This window comes from Desmodus rotundus, chromosome 6, assembly GCF_022682495.2.
Source record: "Desmodus rotundus isolate HL8 chromosome 6, HLdesRot8A.1, whole genome shotgun sequence".
NCBI lineage: Eukaryota > Metazoa > Chordata > Mammalia > Chiroptera > Phyllostomidae > Desmodus > Desmodus rotundus.
This window is the reverse complement of record NC_071392.1, coordinates 159,198,063-159,214,990: the sequence shown is the minus strand read 5'-3', so window position 1 is coordinate 159,214,990 and position 16,928 is coordinate 159,198,063. Positions and strand designations below refer to the sequence as shown.

At 62.9% G+C, this 16,928-nt stretch overlaps 1 protein-coding gene across 6 annotated transcripts in view; it reads right to left on the bottom strand.

Moving 5' to 3' along the window:
* Positions 1 to 16,928, bottom strand: part of MAD1L1 (mitotic arrest deficient 1 like 1) — a 176,071-nt gene that overhangs the window by 74,534 nt on the left and 84,609 nt on the right. For 5 of the 6 annotated variants that reach the window (XM_053926021.2, XM_053926019.2, XM_053926018.2 and 2 more), the window contains one exon: positions 14,570 to 14,714. In XM_053926021.2, the coding sequence (XP_053781996.1) occupies positions 14,570 to 14,714 (145 nt within the window). Of the gene's footprint in view, positions 1 to 982; positions 1,144 to 14,569; positions 14,715 to 16,928 lie in introns of those variants that run through there. The other variant, XM_045184972.3, reaches the window with a different exon arrangement.

Here is a 16,928-nt window from a genome sequence, read left to right as displayed (position 1 = left end):
GGAAAGAGGGCCCCCAGAGCTGCTGAGCAGGGATCCCTGACAGGGGAGACGGGGGAGCTGTGCTTCCAGTGAGCTGCGAGGGGCCCGGAGGGATGGGGCAGGAGAGCGCAAACATCCCGCAAGTCTGCAGCAGCCCTGGGGAGACTGACGTTTCCTGCCTGGGGTCCCCAGGCCTTCCTCCCGAGAAGCTGCGGAATACCAGACGTTGCCCCAAACCTTCCCAGGGACACACCGGGAGGACACAGGGACCTGATGGCTCCCTGGAAGCAGCAGCTGTGACCCCATCTTGTCCCTGCGGCCATTTCCAGGAGAGAGGAGTCACACGGAGACAGGCAGAGAGAAAGCAGCTTGCAGGGCCCACCCCTCTCTCCACACACAATAGGGTCTGGCAGTGCAGCTCCACCCCAGGTGGAGGGAGAGCCTCTCCCGGCACAGGTTCCGGGGCACTCAGGGTCCTGAGACTCCCTATCGCTGGGCGGGAGGCCGGCGCAGGTGCCAGTGAGGGAGTCAGAGGGCGATTTTAGCAACGCAATGCTATTAACTTCCTCGTAGAACTTCAACAGTGTTCCCAAACACACCTCTGGCTTGGCTTCCTCCAAGGAGATGAGGCTAATTCAGAGCATGCACAGCACCTGCTCGTGCCCGTGTGATGCCATGAAAACGCCGTGAACACGCCTGAATGCGCCTGTCCAGGATGGCCATCGAGGGGACAGCGTGTGGAGGACGGGCAGCCTCGCCCTCTGAAAGTGCTCCGAGCTCATGGGCAGGGAGCAGGGCGGGGCCCTCCCCGAGGGGCTGGTGTGTGGCCGTGAGGCCTGTGGCGGGCTACTCAGGGGCCTCGGTCCCCTGCTGTCCGTGCCTGCCGCATGGCCCAGTCCCCCAGACTTGGACTGCATCCCTGCCTGTCTCCCAAGACCACTTTCTCGTCTGCTGCTCTACGTTTCTTGTCCCCTCTGTTCCCACCCGCCTCCTGACGAAGCACCTGGGACCATCCAGAAGGTCCAGTGTCTGCTGAGCTTGTCCCTGCTGGCTTCCAGGTGCAAAGCAGCCCTGCAAGGGGCAGGGCCACCTGACCCGCCAGGTGTCTGGTCTAGAACTGCCAGGGCGTCCTCCCTGCAGGGTGGCTGGCGGTCAAAGCGGCCCTCACAGAGCAGGGCCGGTCGGTTCACCGCCTGCCCTGGGCCCACACAGGGCACCAGGTGCAGGGAACAGGCCTGTCCCGGTCTCCAGCAGGCACAGCTGTGAGTCACTGGAGGCCCCAGGCCGCCTGACTTCCGGTGCCACCTCCCCGCCACCCTCTCCCGCCTACTCGCAGCCAGAGCGGTGGGGACGAGCTCTGTACCTCTCACCAGCAAGCCGTGTTCTCACAATTCCCTCCTCCTGACAAAAAGCTCAGCAACACCTAGTGCGGGGGAGTGGAATCAATAGAGATTTCCTGAAGCAATCTCCCTTCGCTCTCACGCTGCTGGGTACATACTCTGTTTCGTTGATGTTGCTTGTGTGACACGCTTCCCAGCCCCGAGCTCCCGCCAGCAGCGTGGGTGTCGCCTCAGAGCTGGGTCCCGGCCCAATGGTCAGGCAGGGGGCCGGGCTGCCAGCACAGGGGAGATGCGACCCCCCCCACCCCGGCCCGGCCCCAGAGGTCCCTGCAGTAGGTGTTGGCATGCATGACAGTGGGGGCCGCAGGCCGCGGGCTGCTGCTGGAGAGGCCCGGCTGTGTCCAGCACAGTCCAACTGACCACATGGACACCGAGGAAGGAGAGCCGGGGGGACAGAGACAAGCCAGCTCCACCCCTCAGAGAGGCCCCTCCCTCTCCAGCCTGTTTCCCTACCTGCAAAGCAGGTGCAAGTCAGATGGAGGTGGTGGTCTGCAGTCCAGCCACAGTGGCACCAAGAAGGCTTGGCGGCAGTCCTCAGCGGGTGGCAACCTGGGCAAACAAGTGCAGGCCCTCCCCGGGCCAGGCTCTGCACTGGCAACCTCAGCACCAGCTCACACGGCGCCCCCTCCATGCTGGGCGCCCAGCGCCGATCAGGCGCTCAGTAAATACCAGCTGGACTGAGCAATGACCTATGGAAGCATCGGACCGACCTGCAGAGCAGCCCGGAGCCAGGAGCTGGTGCTCTCCTGCTGGCCCCCGCGCGGGTCCCATCCCAGCCCCGAGCCCCCACACCAGTGACAGAGATGACAGCTGCACCCACTTTGCAGGGAGGGAGAGCCCGAGCCCTCTGTCAGGGCCGAGAGGGGGCATGGACACTGGGACGGCACCGTGGTTCCAAGTCAGCACCCAGCAGAGCTAGAGCTCTCTGCTCCAGTACCTCCTGGTGCACAGTCAACAGCCACGGGGTGGCGTGCTCCTGAGTCCTCGGCGATCCCGGGCACCCACCCAGCAGGTGGGCTGCCTCTGGACGACCAGCGGGGAGGCCGCACTGCTCCACAAGCACGGGGCCTGGGCGGAAGCAGGCGTGAGTGTGAAGAGAAGAAAAGGAGAACACAGGGGAGAGCACGGTGACAACAGGGTGGGCTGTGGTGGGTGCCGCCACTGCACTCGGGGGCACAGCTCCTACGGCCGCATGGAGGCGGGGTGTGTCGAGGCAGCTCGACAGGGATGTCGAGAGCAGACATGGAGGCTGGAGGAGCTGGGGGTGGAGGCCAGCTGGGCCTAACCAGTCCCGGCCACAGGCCATATAGCCATGGTTCGCGTCCACCCCTGAGAACACCAGCCCACTCCCGTCCAGCCTGCTGCACAGGAAGCTGCGTGTGGACAGACCTGAGTGTGGACCCAAGGGCCGTTCCTCGGGAACGCTGCCCAGAGTGCCGCTGCTGGGTCACAGGGTCACTACTGCTCAGTCCCTACAAACTGTCAGTCACGTTTCTGAGTGTTCACGGGCGGTGGGTGAGAGGCCCCCTGCTTCTGCGTCCCAGGCAGCACTGGGTGTGGCCAGCCTGCCACAGCGGAGCGTCCTGACAGGTGCACAGCAACACCTTGCTGTGGGGCAAGCCGCATCCCCGCACTCGCCTCAGTGTGCGCGTGCCGTTCGCACACGGCGCGTGACCGGCTGCCGAGGAGGAGGGGGGCTCTCCGCACACTCGGGTGGGTGGTTTTGCCAGTGAGCGGCGTGCCATGCTCGCCGGCCATCTGCACTCTGCCTGTCCACCCTGACGGCACCGTCCCTGGCGCGGGTTTCAGCCCCCACCCACCCCGTCCATCCGCCCCTCACGCGGGGCACTCTCAGCGAAGGGCTGAGACCCTGAAGATCTGCCCGCATCCTGAAGGTTTCCTCCGACCTCGAAACCGTGTCGTACTCATGGCCTGCAGGTGAGCGCATGACTCGGTCTGAGTTAACTGTACAGAGTGCGAGGTGCGGACCGAGGTCCCCTTTTGCCGCTGCATGTCAGACTGTTCCAGCAGCACTTATTGGAAAGATCACCCTTCTTCCATTGAACTGCTTTTGCATCTTTTTCAAATACTGGTTGGCCCAAAACAAGCAGGAAGGAAACTATAATAAATTAAATAGAAAGTAGGAAAACAACAGAAAAAATCAGCTGAGCCAAAAGGTGGTTCTTTGAAAAGATCAATAAAATTGATAAACTGTTAACCAGACTGACACCCCAACCCCCGCCAAAAAAGGGAGAGGACTAAGGTTCATGAAGTTGGGAAGGAAAAGGGAGCCGGTGTCCCCAACATCACCTGAGTAGAAGGGTGACGGAGGGAGACCGCTGAAGCGCGTGCCGAAATGAAGTGTCCTGGGTGAAATGCACAAGTCCCCAGAGGGCACCTGTTACCCGAGAAGAATACAATGCCCGAACAGGCCTGTCGATGGTAAAGGGGTGAGCTAGCCACTGACACCTCCCTGCTGCCTCCAGGGCGTGGCCAGCAGTGCCCAGGGACCCCAGGTCTGCAGGCCTGGCACCACCCTCCTGGGCGGCTCCCCGTTGCTCAGATGGGGACACGTCACTGCCCTCTGTCCAAGGCCGCCCTTCTGCCCTCGGCTCCCCCCACCCTGCCACTGCTCCCGCACGGCACTGGTTTCAGTCCACAGCCCCAGGCACTGTCCCGAGTGTCCTGTCCGGCTAGGACCCCTGCCCAGTGCCCGGTCTCCGGTCAGGACATCTCTGGGCTGCCGACACCCTCAGCGCAGAGTCCAGGACAAGCGGGGAGGCTCCCCCGTGCCGTCCCTGGGGCTCCCAGCCCCCCAGCTTCCGTCCCCCGAATCGTTCACGTCTGCTCTACACGCACCGCCCGGGGCCTCTCTCTGTTCTCCATACTCTGCACTCTGCAACAGGGCGGCGGGGAGGGGAGGCAGGCGGGTTGGTCTCCTCCGCCCTCTGGAAGCGGGAGTCCTGGCTGCACGTCACAATCGCCTCTTCAGCCAGGAACACACACCACCCAGGTCGGGGCACCGTGCTAGGTGCCCACCTAAGCAGCTCTGTCCTGTGACTGAAGTGGTGCCCAGCCCAGCCCTGGCTCCCGAGTGGCACTCGATGCGTGCGAATGACAGCAGATGAGGACGGGCGTGGTGGCGTCTAATTCAGTGACGGGTCACTCAGCCTGGGGAAGGGAGGACACCATCAGAAACGGTGTCACTTCCAGGTTACGAAGATGCCTTCAACCGCCTCGGTGGCCCACAGTGGGGACGGTGCTGAAAGAGAAACTCACTGAGGGGCCTCCCCTCCCCCACCAACCTGACACCAAAGTCCCCCACCAACACCAACAGAGGTCAGGAGAACAGCCCCCCCGAAAAGTTGCCTGGGCGGGGGGGATCTCTGCTATTGAGAACACACACATACAGACACCTTGAAACTGAGGCCTGTGGATGCTGTGGAGGGAACAGCATCCCTCCACATCCGCACTAAAGGCTTCACCAGCTCCAGTGCACAGACAAGGTCCTCGGAGCCAGCGGACCCTCTGCGGCTGAGCCCTCTCCACCACGGAGGACAAGGTTCTGGGGAAGACAGCTGCTCACGGAGAAGACTCAGCGCCTCCTTCCCGCATCCTCTGTACTCACAGAGCTGCATGTGCAAAGATGTCCCCCTGCACAGTGCACTCAATCATGCAGGGGGAGATGGAGCCTCAGGAGGGGAAACTCGAGTCAGCTGTGGAGGCAGTTCAGCAAACGCTATGTTTGACAACGACTGCGCCCCGACTCTGAGAAGCATTGGCTCCCGCCCCCTCACTGTCCACAGGGACACAGCACGAACACACGGTGCCATGCCGTCCCCCCCACCCCCAGTTCCTGCAGACGGCGATGTGCCGGAGCTGACCCCCGCACACCCCCGGCATCAGCATGCCCACAGCTTGCAGACTGAGATGGGGAGCAAGGAAGCTCTGTAACTGACGCCAAGCCTGAAAACCCACGCCTCAGCCTGCCCAGGGGTCCTCCCTGGGGCCTGGGGAGTACTGCTGTGGGTACCGGGGAGGGCCAGCCCCACAAAGTGACACGTGGGCAGGGGGCCCACAAAGTGCTGTGCATGGCCACCACCTGGGATTCAGGGACACTCCACTCAGCCAAGCCTGGGCGGGTAAGACAGGGACGGTGGGGTTCCCGCTTGCTGAGCACGATCCCTGGTCTCGGCAGTGCTCACAAACAGCCTTGTGCAGGCCAGGCCTCGTCCTTGAACGTGAGGGGTCAGCACCCGCTGGAGGTGTCCTGGCCCAGGGAGCTCCAGGGTCCAGTGCTCTCTGAAATGCCCGCCACCAGAGAGCAGCACTGCCACGTCCGTGGTCGCAGGGCCACCGAGGAGCAAGGCCAAGGGGTGCCCGCCGGTGAGGGCGAGAGCAATGCACCACATCTTGCAGTACACGGCAAGCTGGCCACGCTCTGGGCACAGCCAGGCTTCCGGCACACCCGAGAGCACAGGGCAGGCACCCATGGGGGCAGGCACCCACGGGGTGAGCCCTGAGCACCGTTTGGCAGCAAGAGGTAAGAGAGCAGTGTGGGAGGGAGGCGTCCGCAGCTGGCAGGAAGCGCAGCGAAGGCACCCGGCAGCCCTGACCTAAGGAGGTGCCCCTGTGAGCTCACTGAGCTCGCCGTGCCCACTCACATGCCCTCGAGGAGGCACCAAGTGACACTGTGCACGTTCCCTAAGTCCCATGGAGGAGGCAGAGGCTGCGAGGGAAGTCACGGGCCCCAATCCCCATGGGTGGGAGGACCAGGACTTGGACCCAGGCCTCTCTGACTTTGCCACCAGGATCACAGCGGGGTGGCCGGCTCCTGACCCGTGCCTGCCGCAGTCTGCACTGCCCCCCAGGCTCCAGGCTCAGAGGGACAGGCCCGGTGCTCCTGGTAGGTCGTGACAGGACAGGATTCTGCAGCCCTGTCACTTTGTGCGGAAGCGAGAGGCCCCTACTGCCACCGAGCGCCCTCCCACCCACGCTTCCCAGCGCCCACACACCACACACTCACACAATGCCACTCCTGCGGGCTCACAGGGCTGAGCGAGGCCGGTGGGCGCAGGAGTGGGCCGGACTCTGGGATGGCAGTGTCTCTGACTGGGGATTGACAGGGATCACCAGCGAGTCTAATTTATTTAGACGTCCGAAACGCCGTGGGTAAAGCCCTTTGTGAGAGCCTATAGAGCGCCCCGAGGAAGCCTGGGAAACAGTGTCACTTACTGGGGTTTGAGTCCAATGGCACCCCTCAGAGGACAGGGGGCCGTCTGTCACCGGCAGTGCTCAACGCCCAGCCAGGCCCGCCAAGAGGCTGGCGCCAGGTGCTGCACAGGGAAGGCCTGCCCCAGCCTAAGACCCTCAGCTCTGGGGAGGGCAGGGCAGACACAACAGCAATGAAAAGCACACCTTCTCTGGGGGTCCCAGAACGCCAGAACAGCGCCCCTCCCCCCACCCTGTATGCCCACACAGCCACACCGGCCAATGACCCCTGCAGTGCAGGGCAGCTGGGAGCCCAGCTGTCAGCAGCTGGCCAGGGCTAGACAGCTCCCTCCAGTCTGCAGCCCCGGCTCCTGACCCACAGCCTGTCTCTGAAAGCCCCCAGGCACCCGGTGGTCCAGGGTTGGCAGTGGGTGAGGGCCCCTGCTGCACCAGTGGCTGACCTCCCAGAGCGAGGTCAGTGTCCTGCACCACCCGCTGCTCACCGCAACCTTGAGGCTCCGTGGGCCGGAGCGTGTGTGTAGAAAGTCCAGACACCTGGTCCACATGCCCCTGGCCTCTGCGACCCCTTCTCCTCCGCCTCCCCCTCCTCCTCCTCAGAGGCCCCACACGCCAGACACATGCTGGCTGAGCCGCCGTCCCTCCGGGCTGGACGCTGGAGAGCAGGGAGCAGTGAAACGCACTCCAGGCTTCTGGTTGAGAAGAACTGGAAGAACTCAGACGGGGCCAGTCGGGAGCCGTCCAAACTCTCACATTTCTCTAGAGACCAGGCCCCCACAGGGCGGGAGCGCACGTGCCGGCTTAGGGCCCCTGCCAGAGCCACGTCCCCGGGTGGGGGTGGCCACACCCATGTGCCTCCCAGCCCGCTCTGACTGCGCAGTGGCACTGCGATGCCCGACGCCCGGTGGGGCGAGGGACAGGAGCCAACACCAGCCCTGGGCCAGAGAGGGCGGGGCCCTCGGGGACCCACTGCCACCCCACCCGCACCGATTCCTAAGCACACAGGGCAGCCAGGTATCTGCTGGGCACAAAGCCTGGTCAGCCTCAAGTGCCGCCTCCCAGTGGCCTCCCCTGGGCCCATTTTGCAGATGGAGAAGGTGAGACATGGAGACTCAGTAGCGGACAGGGCCCAACTCCACCGCAGACACCCAGGGCGCCTCCAAGCTCCCCTCTGCTGTGCCTGCCCACCTGGGCCAAGGGCCTGCAACTGAGCTCTCTGTTGAGGCCCCGGGCACTGAGGGCACATCTCAGTCCCACGCCCCCCCTCTCTAGACACGGGGCACAGCTAGATGTGACCCCCAGCATACAAGCACTCAGAGCTCCGGAAAGGGACCCAGAGTTGCCGCTGGCCTCAGCACACAGCCAGAGCATCCGGGGCAGAAGGGACACCCAGTCGCCTGAGTGATGCTGTCCACCCACAGGCTGAGACTCTGCAGCCCGGCTCCGGGACTGTGCTGGGCCGGCTCTGGTCAGGAGAAGTGCCTCCCCTCACTGCCCCCCCTGTACTGGGGGCAGTTCGGACCTCTCCGGGCAGAGTTAACCAAAGGAATGTTGACTGCAAACCATGCTCCCTGCACTCGACTGTCTCCCACTCGATGATGGATGATGTTTAATACCGTCATCCGAGCACACCAGGCGTCTGTGACTTCATCCTGCTTTACTGCTCTCTAACAGCCCCTACAGCGGCCGGGGACCACCCGTCCACTGGGCCCGACGTTCCGAGAGGGACTTGTGGGGAAAGCAGCCACATTAAACACCCGGCTTTCTGGAACAGAAACGCACTCGCACACACACAAGCACACACGTAGGTGTGAGCTCACACGTGCACTTACATGCATATGCCTCCACACGCGTGCAGCTCACGTGTGTGCACACACGGTCATGTGTGTGCACTCCTACGCACGCACTCTGACGCCCCACTGCCAGTCATGGGCCTGGAGTGCAGGCAGGAGTCAGAGGGTAGAGCTGGACATGGGTGGAACTGTCCCCTCCCTGTCCCGGGCACACTGCCCAGCCCCCACCCCCAGACTCCCCTTCCAGCTCAGGGAATTTCCAACAGAACCTTTGAGGTCATTAGCAAAACTCTGATGAAAACAGCGTGACTGGTGAACGTCAGCAGCCACCACTGCCCAGTGCACGGTGCCTGGCTCCAGGCCCCGACCACGTGCACGACACATGTCCACTAAAAAACCACCCGTGGCGAGGATGACGCATGCCAACCACACTGCATTGTGAGGCCTAGCCCAGAGTGAGCACGGGAGCGGCCAGCTCCATGGTGTCTCCCGTTTTGGAAATGCAGACTGTTTAGGTGGTGTTGATGAACTGCGGAGGGCTGCCCGGGGGAGGCTGAGTGATGGCAGTCGGGCCCTGTCGAGAACCACCGCACCCGACAAGTGGGATACCCACGAAGCCCAATGGGCCACACGCCATGGGCAGCCCACATCTACCAGCTCCTGGGACAGCACCAGCACAGGGGTACCACGGCGGGACAGCCCTGTGGGGGCAGAGGTGGGTGGGGGAGAGCTACCCAGTATACCCAAAGCGCTGGCCTGGCCCTCAGCAGGCCAGGCAGGCCAGGCCGCCGCAGGCCAAGGGCAGGAGCAGCAGAGGAGACCGGGCATCTCCCGATCTCTCAGATAATCACCAGGAGTGGCCTGGAGACAATTCAAACCCGGCAGGACGCTGTGGCTATTTTTAGCTGGAACGCTCACGAGGCTGCCTGGCAGGGAACCGTGTCTTTGAGTGTGACCATCAATTTTCACCTGCGGCCAACTTCCTTCCTTTCAGGATGAAGGTTATTCAAAGATTTGGGTTTCTTCGAAATTGAGTTAAAAAGAGAACAGGCCTCCACAACAACGAGAGGGGATTTTCAATCGTGAACAAGGGCACTTGCCAGCTTGAGCAGCCTGGGCCTGCCAGCCTGCCGGTCACTCTCCGACTCCACAGGACGAATCTGCCGGCAGGTAAAGGCCACCTACACCGTGGTGGAGAGAACCACCCAGGCCAGGCACTGCACCCGCCAGGCCACCTGCATCTTGTGCCTCAGCCAATCCCAGTGCTGAGACCTGCTCTCAGAGATGGCAGCCTCTTCCAGGGAAGGCCTCGGTCCCTCCACCTGGGGTGAGGGGTGAGCCCGGGCCGCGTGCACTGAGGGGGAAGCCCTCGCCTTGGGACCCCCTTCAAGGGAGGGGCAACAGCTCACTAAACAAGGCCGCGCTTCAATGCAGCACATTCAAAACTCAAACTTAATACAGGGAAGAAACTCACGAACCACGTATTAAAACTGTAAATGCAAACAAGACCGTGCTGCTGGCCTGTGGGGGTTTTCAGAGCCGTGGACACGCTCCCTGGCGTGGTGTCCTGTCACAGTCCAAATTCATTCTCTCCGGGCTCCGGGAGGACGGGCATCCTCTGGGGAGTGGCACTGTACCTGCGGGCACAGGCATCTTGAGAGGCAAAGCCTGGGGAGAGCACAGGCGGTCAGCAGGCTGGGCCCCATACCCACAAGGGCCAGCCTGGCAGGGCCGAGCTCCGAGGACAGGAGTTGGGACCCAGGGTACAGGACAACATGGGGGTGTGGGGAACACAGTGGAAGTCCTACTCACACTAATTTCGATAAATGACTTTACATTTACTTACTTAACAGCTCATCGTCACCCGGGGTCACACACCACTTTCAAGTGGGCCCACGCGCACTGACGTGTGTGCTGCCAATGTGCACAGGGGCACACAAGCAGGAAGGCCCAGGGGGAAGAGCCACGGGTGGCCGAGGGAGGCACTCGGAGAGGAGGGGACGGCACAGGGAGGAGACCTGCCTGCATGCTGTGCTCTGGAGGGTGACGGGCTGCCGGCCTCCAGGGACGCACGGGAGGTGGGGGAAGGAGAGAACGAGCTCAGAGGGCATCTGAGGGTCAGACACAATCAGGAGCTGCCCGAGAACCCCCATACACAAAAAGGGACACAAGCAACTGCTCCAGCAGAGGAAAACGGGTCCACCTCCCATGGCGCCTCAGAGGACTGCTATTGGAGGATCCACCAGGGGCCTCCCGCTGCGGGGCCTCCCGGAAGCGAGGCTGCGTGAGCCCAGGGGCCCTGATGAGCAGGGTGTGGGCAGGGGCCAGCTTCTAGAGTGCCTGAAAGTTATCAAGGCACAAAGAGGCGCTACCCAAATTCCGCAGAGCACAGCTTCCAAACCACCCAAACCCGTGGCCAGAACAGGGAGGCCCTAGGGCAGCAGGTTACCTTCCCCTCCCGGCCCCGCCCATCCCCTCAGGCCCACCTTCAGTGGTGGCCAGAGGCAGGCCACAGCACCTCTCCTCCACACTTCCACGAACTCTTAATACACATCTTAAATAAAATCTTAAATCTGAAATAAAAGGCATTTTGTTTGACTTCCCTGTATTTTCCTATTCAAAGAGCTTTGCTCTTTGGAACTCTTCTTCTACTGCCCCCCCAAGTCCAGCGGCGTCCCCCTACCAGCCCCCACCGTGGGACACCAGCTTTCCAACAACTGCAAATGGCAATTTCCCATTACAAACAGGTGGGTTTTGTTTTTTTTTTTTACTTAAATGGATATAATAGAAATGTCAAACTAGAAAGGAAAGCTGAAAAGATATTCTATCACCACCTGAAAGTTAAATGTTAAAGCCGAGAGAGGGTGCCTCCTCTCTGCAGGGTGAGCCACCCGTGCCCAGAGCAGACAACCGTCAACTAGAGGCCCCGGGCCGGGGACGGTTCACTACCCTGCCCCAGGTGAGGTCTGGCAAAACTGGGGGTTGTCTTCCATGAGAAGAAGGCAGGGTCTGAATTGAACCAAGGTGTGAAGGGTGTAGAGACCATGGCCCCCCCACGGGGCAGAGTAAGCAGCCAAGGCCGGCGGGGGGCAGCTGCAAGGCCAGCACAGTGGGGCTGCCCCGGACTGCCCTACGGGGGCCCGGCTGGCAGGAGAGGAGGCACACCCCGTCAGCTGGGCACACCGAGTGCAGAGGTGAGGGCGGCGCAGGCGAGGGCGGGCAGAGGGCACAGATGTCCATGCCCAGAAGCCTGTGGACAGCATCCCCCTTCCACACAGCACCTGCCCCCCGACCTGCCGGGGCTGCATCCAGAAGGCGCCGGAGAGGGCGTCTGACTCGCAGGGCTCAGCGAGGCCCTCACAGAGGCCACGGCCCCAGGTATGCCGCTGCCCCCGTCACAGTGTTGGTGAGATGTGGGGACTTAACTCTGCATCGATTAGCCTGCGGGGAGCGGGTTTTGTCACGCTGTTTCCCTGAAAGTCAGGGGCCCTATTGGCTACATGAAGTGAGCCCTGGCCCCCGGCACACTGAGCGTCTCGGCACCGAGCTCCGGAGCTCTGCGCTGCGTCTGGGAGCAGCTCCTCGGTGGGCCTCTGGCCCTATGGGACATGGAGAGGGGCAGACAGGCAAGCACACAGGGCGTGCAGCCTGGCATGCAGCAGGGCTCCCGCATCATCGCCCACCTCCTTGTCAGCCCTCTTGGCGCACTCGGCTCCTCAGGAGCCCAGAGCTCCAGGGGGCCTGGCGGGCAGGGAGCCTCCTCAGTCCCACCTCAAGCCGCCCTTGCACAGCAGGCTGGCCTAGAGCACAGCCACAGTCAGACGCAGAGGGGCGGGCAGAGGAGGCCAGGGTCCCCCAGGAGGATGCCCAGTGTCAGTCAGGCGTCAGCTGAGGATGGCAGCAGGAAGTTCCGCAGTCCACTTCAAGTCGGAAAGAGCAGGGGTCACATCAGCTCAGCACCCCTTGGCAGGACCCCCAAGGCCACATGCCAGGTCAGCAGGCCCAGGACATCACAAAGGGTGTCTGTCTGTGTGAGACACCATAACAGTGGGGACCCTCCCCCTACTGGAAGGAGAGAGCTGATGGTGCTATGGCTCAGTGACCCCTGTCCTTCTCAGCAGGGGGCTGCCTCCATCCGGCAGGGACAGCTCAGACTCCCACACCCAGGCAGACTGCATGCCAGTCTGCACCCAGGGGCACCAAACACCTTTACAGCCCAGGTGCCTGCTTGCCCAGCTCTGAGGCCCCAAACTGGAAGGTTTCCAGACACACAGCCTCACCATCTCCACACGAAGCAAACGTCGGCATGCAGAGGGAACCGCGTGTGGGCTGGACTCAGGGCAGGCGAGGGGGAGGTGGTCAGCAGGAGGAGGAACAACAGATAAACCCACACCTGTCCCCAGCCCACCCTTCCTAGCTGCGGGGCGCTCCCCCACCCCCCAGTCTCCACGACACCCTTGGGCCTGGACGTGCCAAGCGAAAAGCCTCAGTGGGGGGGCCAAGGGAGCAAGAGGGACAGAGCGCCCTGAGACAGAGCCAGCTGGGCAGCCACAAAGGGCACTTGCTCAAGAAGGCAGCGCAGGCAATGTGCGTTTGAGTACTTCCTTCCGTGCTGCCCAAGAGTGTGCGTTCAGTGCTAAGAAAGAAGGCGTGCACGAGAAACGCTTCCAGGAAGGTGAGGAAACGCACAGGCCCTGGGGACAGATGTGGAAGGAGGAGGACGTGGGGGACCCAGAGCAGCGGTGGCATTTATAATCCCCTGCAGGGGACACGTGGGCACAACCTGCTTTTCTCAAAGGCGAGAGGCCGTGTGCCGGCCGCCGGCTGCATGCCAGCACCTGCACTTCGACCCAGAGACTCCACGGGGTTGGGGCGCTGCTTCCTGGGGGGCTGCTCACGGCCCTGGTCCCTGCTGCTGTGAGTGACACCTCAGCTAACACTCACAGTCACCTGAGAAAGGCAGACAGGGCCCTGCCCGACACATCCAGCCTCCCAGAGGTTGTGTGAGTCACTTAACTGTGCTCAGAGGTGTGACAAAACGAAAAACCGAGAATTCAAAATGCCAGCAGCCACCAGTGTCTCCGTGAGGGAGGCCTGACGGCGACAGGAGAGGAGGCAGGTGCACATCTCTCCTCACCTGTTCAGGGACTTGAGGCCCCTCCTAACGTGGAAGCACCTGCCTGAGGCGCTCTCATAAAAGGGGCAGACAGCCTTCACACAGCGAGGCCACTGCCATAGGCGCGCTGGCAGGAAGACGCCCTGAGCTGGAGACATGGTCCTGCGGGGCGGACCGCGAGGGTGCAGCACGTCTCAGAGGTGTGTGCCCAGCGGGCCACCTGCCAAGCCCGGGCTTCAGAGGCTGCACCTGGGGCCTGTGTGGGGGGAGGCCGTAGACAGGGACGAGTGAGGACAGCCTGACTCGGCAAGGATGTCCCGAGCAGCCCCCCGGCGGCACGCGAGCAGCTGGAGCCTGACTCGTGTTCTGAAAGTTCCGTCATCAGAGGGCAGCGGCAGAGCCGAGGCTCCCATCAGGAGCGGCGGCGTGCAGGCACACACGGTCAGACAGTGCGAGCCCATGCCGGACAGTGCAGGCGGGACACCACCCTGGCCTCCGGAGCACCTGGGGACAGAGTCGGGCTTTTCACTTTCTCGTCTTCTAAAACTTCAGCGTCCACGGCAGCATTTTGAATAAGCTCTCTCACACAAAAACCCAAACTCACACGCCAGCCTATGCTGCCAACCGAGCCAGATGTCGGAGCTTTCCAGGTACCAAACCGTGACAGCACCAGCCCACAGCCCAGGCCGGTGCTGGAGCGCATCCACCCAGCACGTCTGGGCACCAGTGACGCTCGCAATCCGGCCCTGGTGCTGAAGAGAGACCCTGGGGCGCAGAGCTGCCCAGAAGCGTTCAGCCCCAGCAGGAACAGCACCCCCTTCCTGGCCGTCATTGGGAAGGAGCACAGAACGCCCAGGCTGCCAAGACGCTGCTGCTGGCGAGGCGAGGGCACACGCTGGCCCAAGCACATCTACGTGCGTCAGAGGCGAGGACGAACCACTTGGAGGCCCATGCTCAGAGTTCGGGGGAGACCCTGGCAGATGAGGTGCCAGAGAGGAAACGCTAAGAGCAGGACCCATCTGCCTGCCGCCCACAGCCCACCGCCGCTATACCTTGGTCAGCAGCAGGACGCGCTTCTGCAGCCGGCGGGCCAAGGCCTCGTGTGTCTCGCGCTTCTTCCTCTCCTCCAGCAGTTGGGTGCTGACCTGGCACAGCTCCTCCTGCAGCTGCTGCCGCACCTTGTCCAGCTCTCGGGCGCTGCACAGAAAAGGCACGAGGACAGGGTGAGCCCCGCAGCACGGCACCCGGACAGCACGGCCCCCCAGCCTCGGGCCCACCGGGCCCAGCCTCACTCAGGTCCCAAAATAGAGCCGCACGTGCAGACCCTGGCTGTCATTTCCACACTCTGAATAGCTACTCAGTGCCTTTCAGGCGTCTCTGGATTTCAAGCAGACCCCCAGGGTGATCCCAGAGCTGCCACAGGGGAGGGGCGCAGCCCCACATACAATGGGGAGAACGTCCGCATGAATGAGCTCAATCACCAGAGCAGGTGCTTCCCTGAGTCAGCGGGCAAGGTGTGCAGCTGGCTGCACTGCGCGGGGGGGGGGGGGGGGGGGGGGGGGGGTGTCAACCCCCAACCCCAGGCCCTCCCGCCCTTGCTCCCTGAAGCCAAACTCCAGCCAGAGCTCTGCACCAAGGCCCAGGCCCCGCAAGCTCAGCTAGGCCAGGCTAGATGAGGCTGCGCCCACTGACCCTAGGCCACTGCCCTTCCTGTCTTAAGCACCCTGCCTTCCGGGCTCCCAGCGCCCCACCTGTGCTCCGAGACCAGGCTGCCCGTCAGACCCCAGGCCAGGACGCACTCGATTCACTCTAGAGCCTGTCGTGCTCCCCAGGGCCCCCGGGCTGACCCCCACCTCTTGACGTGAAGGTGAAGCGCCTTCCCACTTAGGTCTTTGACTCTCTCCCCAAACTGCCACTGGTCCTCCAGCGCCCTGCCCAGGGCTGTCCTGCGCCTCCCCTCATTCTGATGCCTTCTTCAGAGGCCGCCAGTCTAGCAGGGAGAATGGAGGACTAGGGACGAGGACCAGGAGGGACGTGTGGGTGGGAAGCACAGCGTTCATGCTGCTGCTTTAAGCAGAGAAAACCTCTTTCCAAAGGAAACCTTTGAAATCTCAAAAGCGACCAGATGGCAGCGCACTGTCACCAGGAGCATGTCACAAGGCGACACTTACATTGTCTGCCACGGAGGCACAGGCACGGGAGGGACCCCGCGGCCCTGGGTCGTGCCTGTGCCCAATTCTTTCTCCTGTGCTCCGACACCATGGTTCCAAGGAAGCCCTGACTCCGGGGCGGCAGGCATGCAGCCTAGGGGGTGGTCCCCGCTGCGAGGGCTGCTCCCTTCCCAGTTGAGTTAGTGTGAAGGGCTCGTGTTACAGCTCAGTGTAATTCTCCCAACAGCTCAGGCTGCGCGACAGTCAACGGCAACCACAGGTGCGGAGAGCCCGGGTCTGGCCACCGAGCTGGCCCCCAGCACAGGCCCTGGGCTCCCAGGGGGACAGTGCCGGCCCTCTCACCGCGGGGGTGGGGGCCTGGGCCTGCACCTCAGCATCTCAGAAGTCTCACGTTTACTCGTTTACTCGCGGTCCCACCGCACAGCTGGCCCACTGTGCCTGACGCCTCAGGGGCGTCCCGGCCAGGATCACCATGAGACAAACACGCCCGGATGCCCACGGGGAATGGGCCGTCCTGAGTACCAGCTCCGTGGAAAGCTACTCAGAGGCTGACGGAACCGTCACAGCCTGTGACCCTGACCCTGGAGCCACGGAACACCGGGGGGGGGGGGGGGGTCCATGGCACTCCGAACCACACCTCGCCTACGGACCCCCTGCTCTCGGAGGACGGCATGGCGCCGTGCCTGGCCGAGCTCAGCAGGTGGGCCGCTCTGAGCACAGGGTGCTGGGTTTGTGCTCGTGTGGGGTCAAACCGCAGACCTCCCCACCAAGAGCAGCGACGCACACTCCCGGTCCCAGGGCGCTGTGCTCACCTGCAGGAAGTCGGGAAGACCGCACACCTGGGCCAGGCCTGGGCACAGGACTCCTGCACCGTCTTTTCAGGTGGTGCAGAAACCAGAGGCGGGGCCTCGGCCCCTCAGGGGGGAGCTAAGCACGGAGGTGCCTGACCTGAACCCTGGCCATGTGCCCGGGTGTCATGAAGCAAACATGTCCACTGCCGGTCACCGTCCAGCAGCACAACAGGGGAGCAAGCCTTTCGGGGATTTGGGGCTGAGCCCAGCTTGGCCGAGCCACTGTGCCTGGTGAGGAAGGGATCCCAGAGGACACCGGCAGGGTCGGCAGTGGGCGGGCCAGGCTCTGCACAACCCTTCATTCCCCAGCTCTGCCATGAGGCCTGAGAATTTCACCACCACTCAGTTTTTTAAAAGAAGGAACTGGACTGAGAAGCCCAACCTCAGCG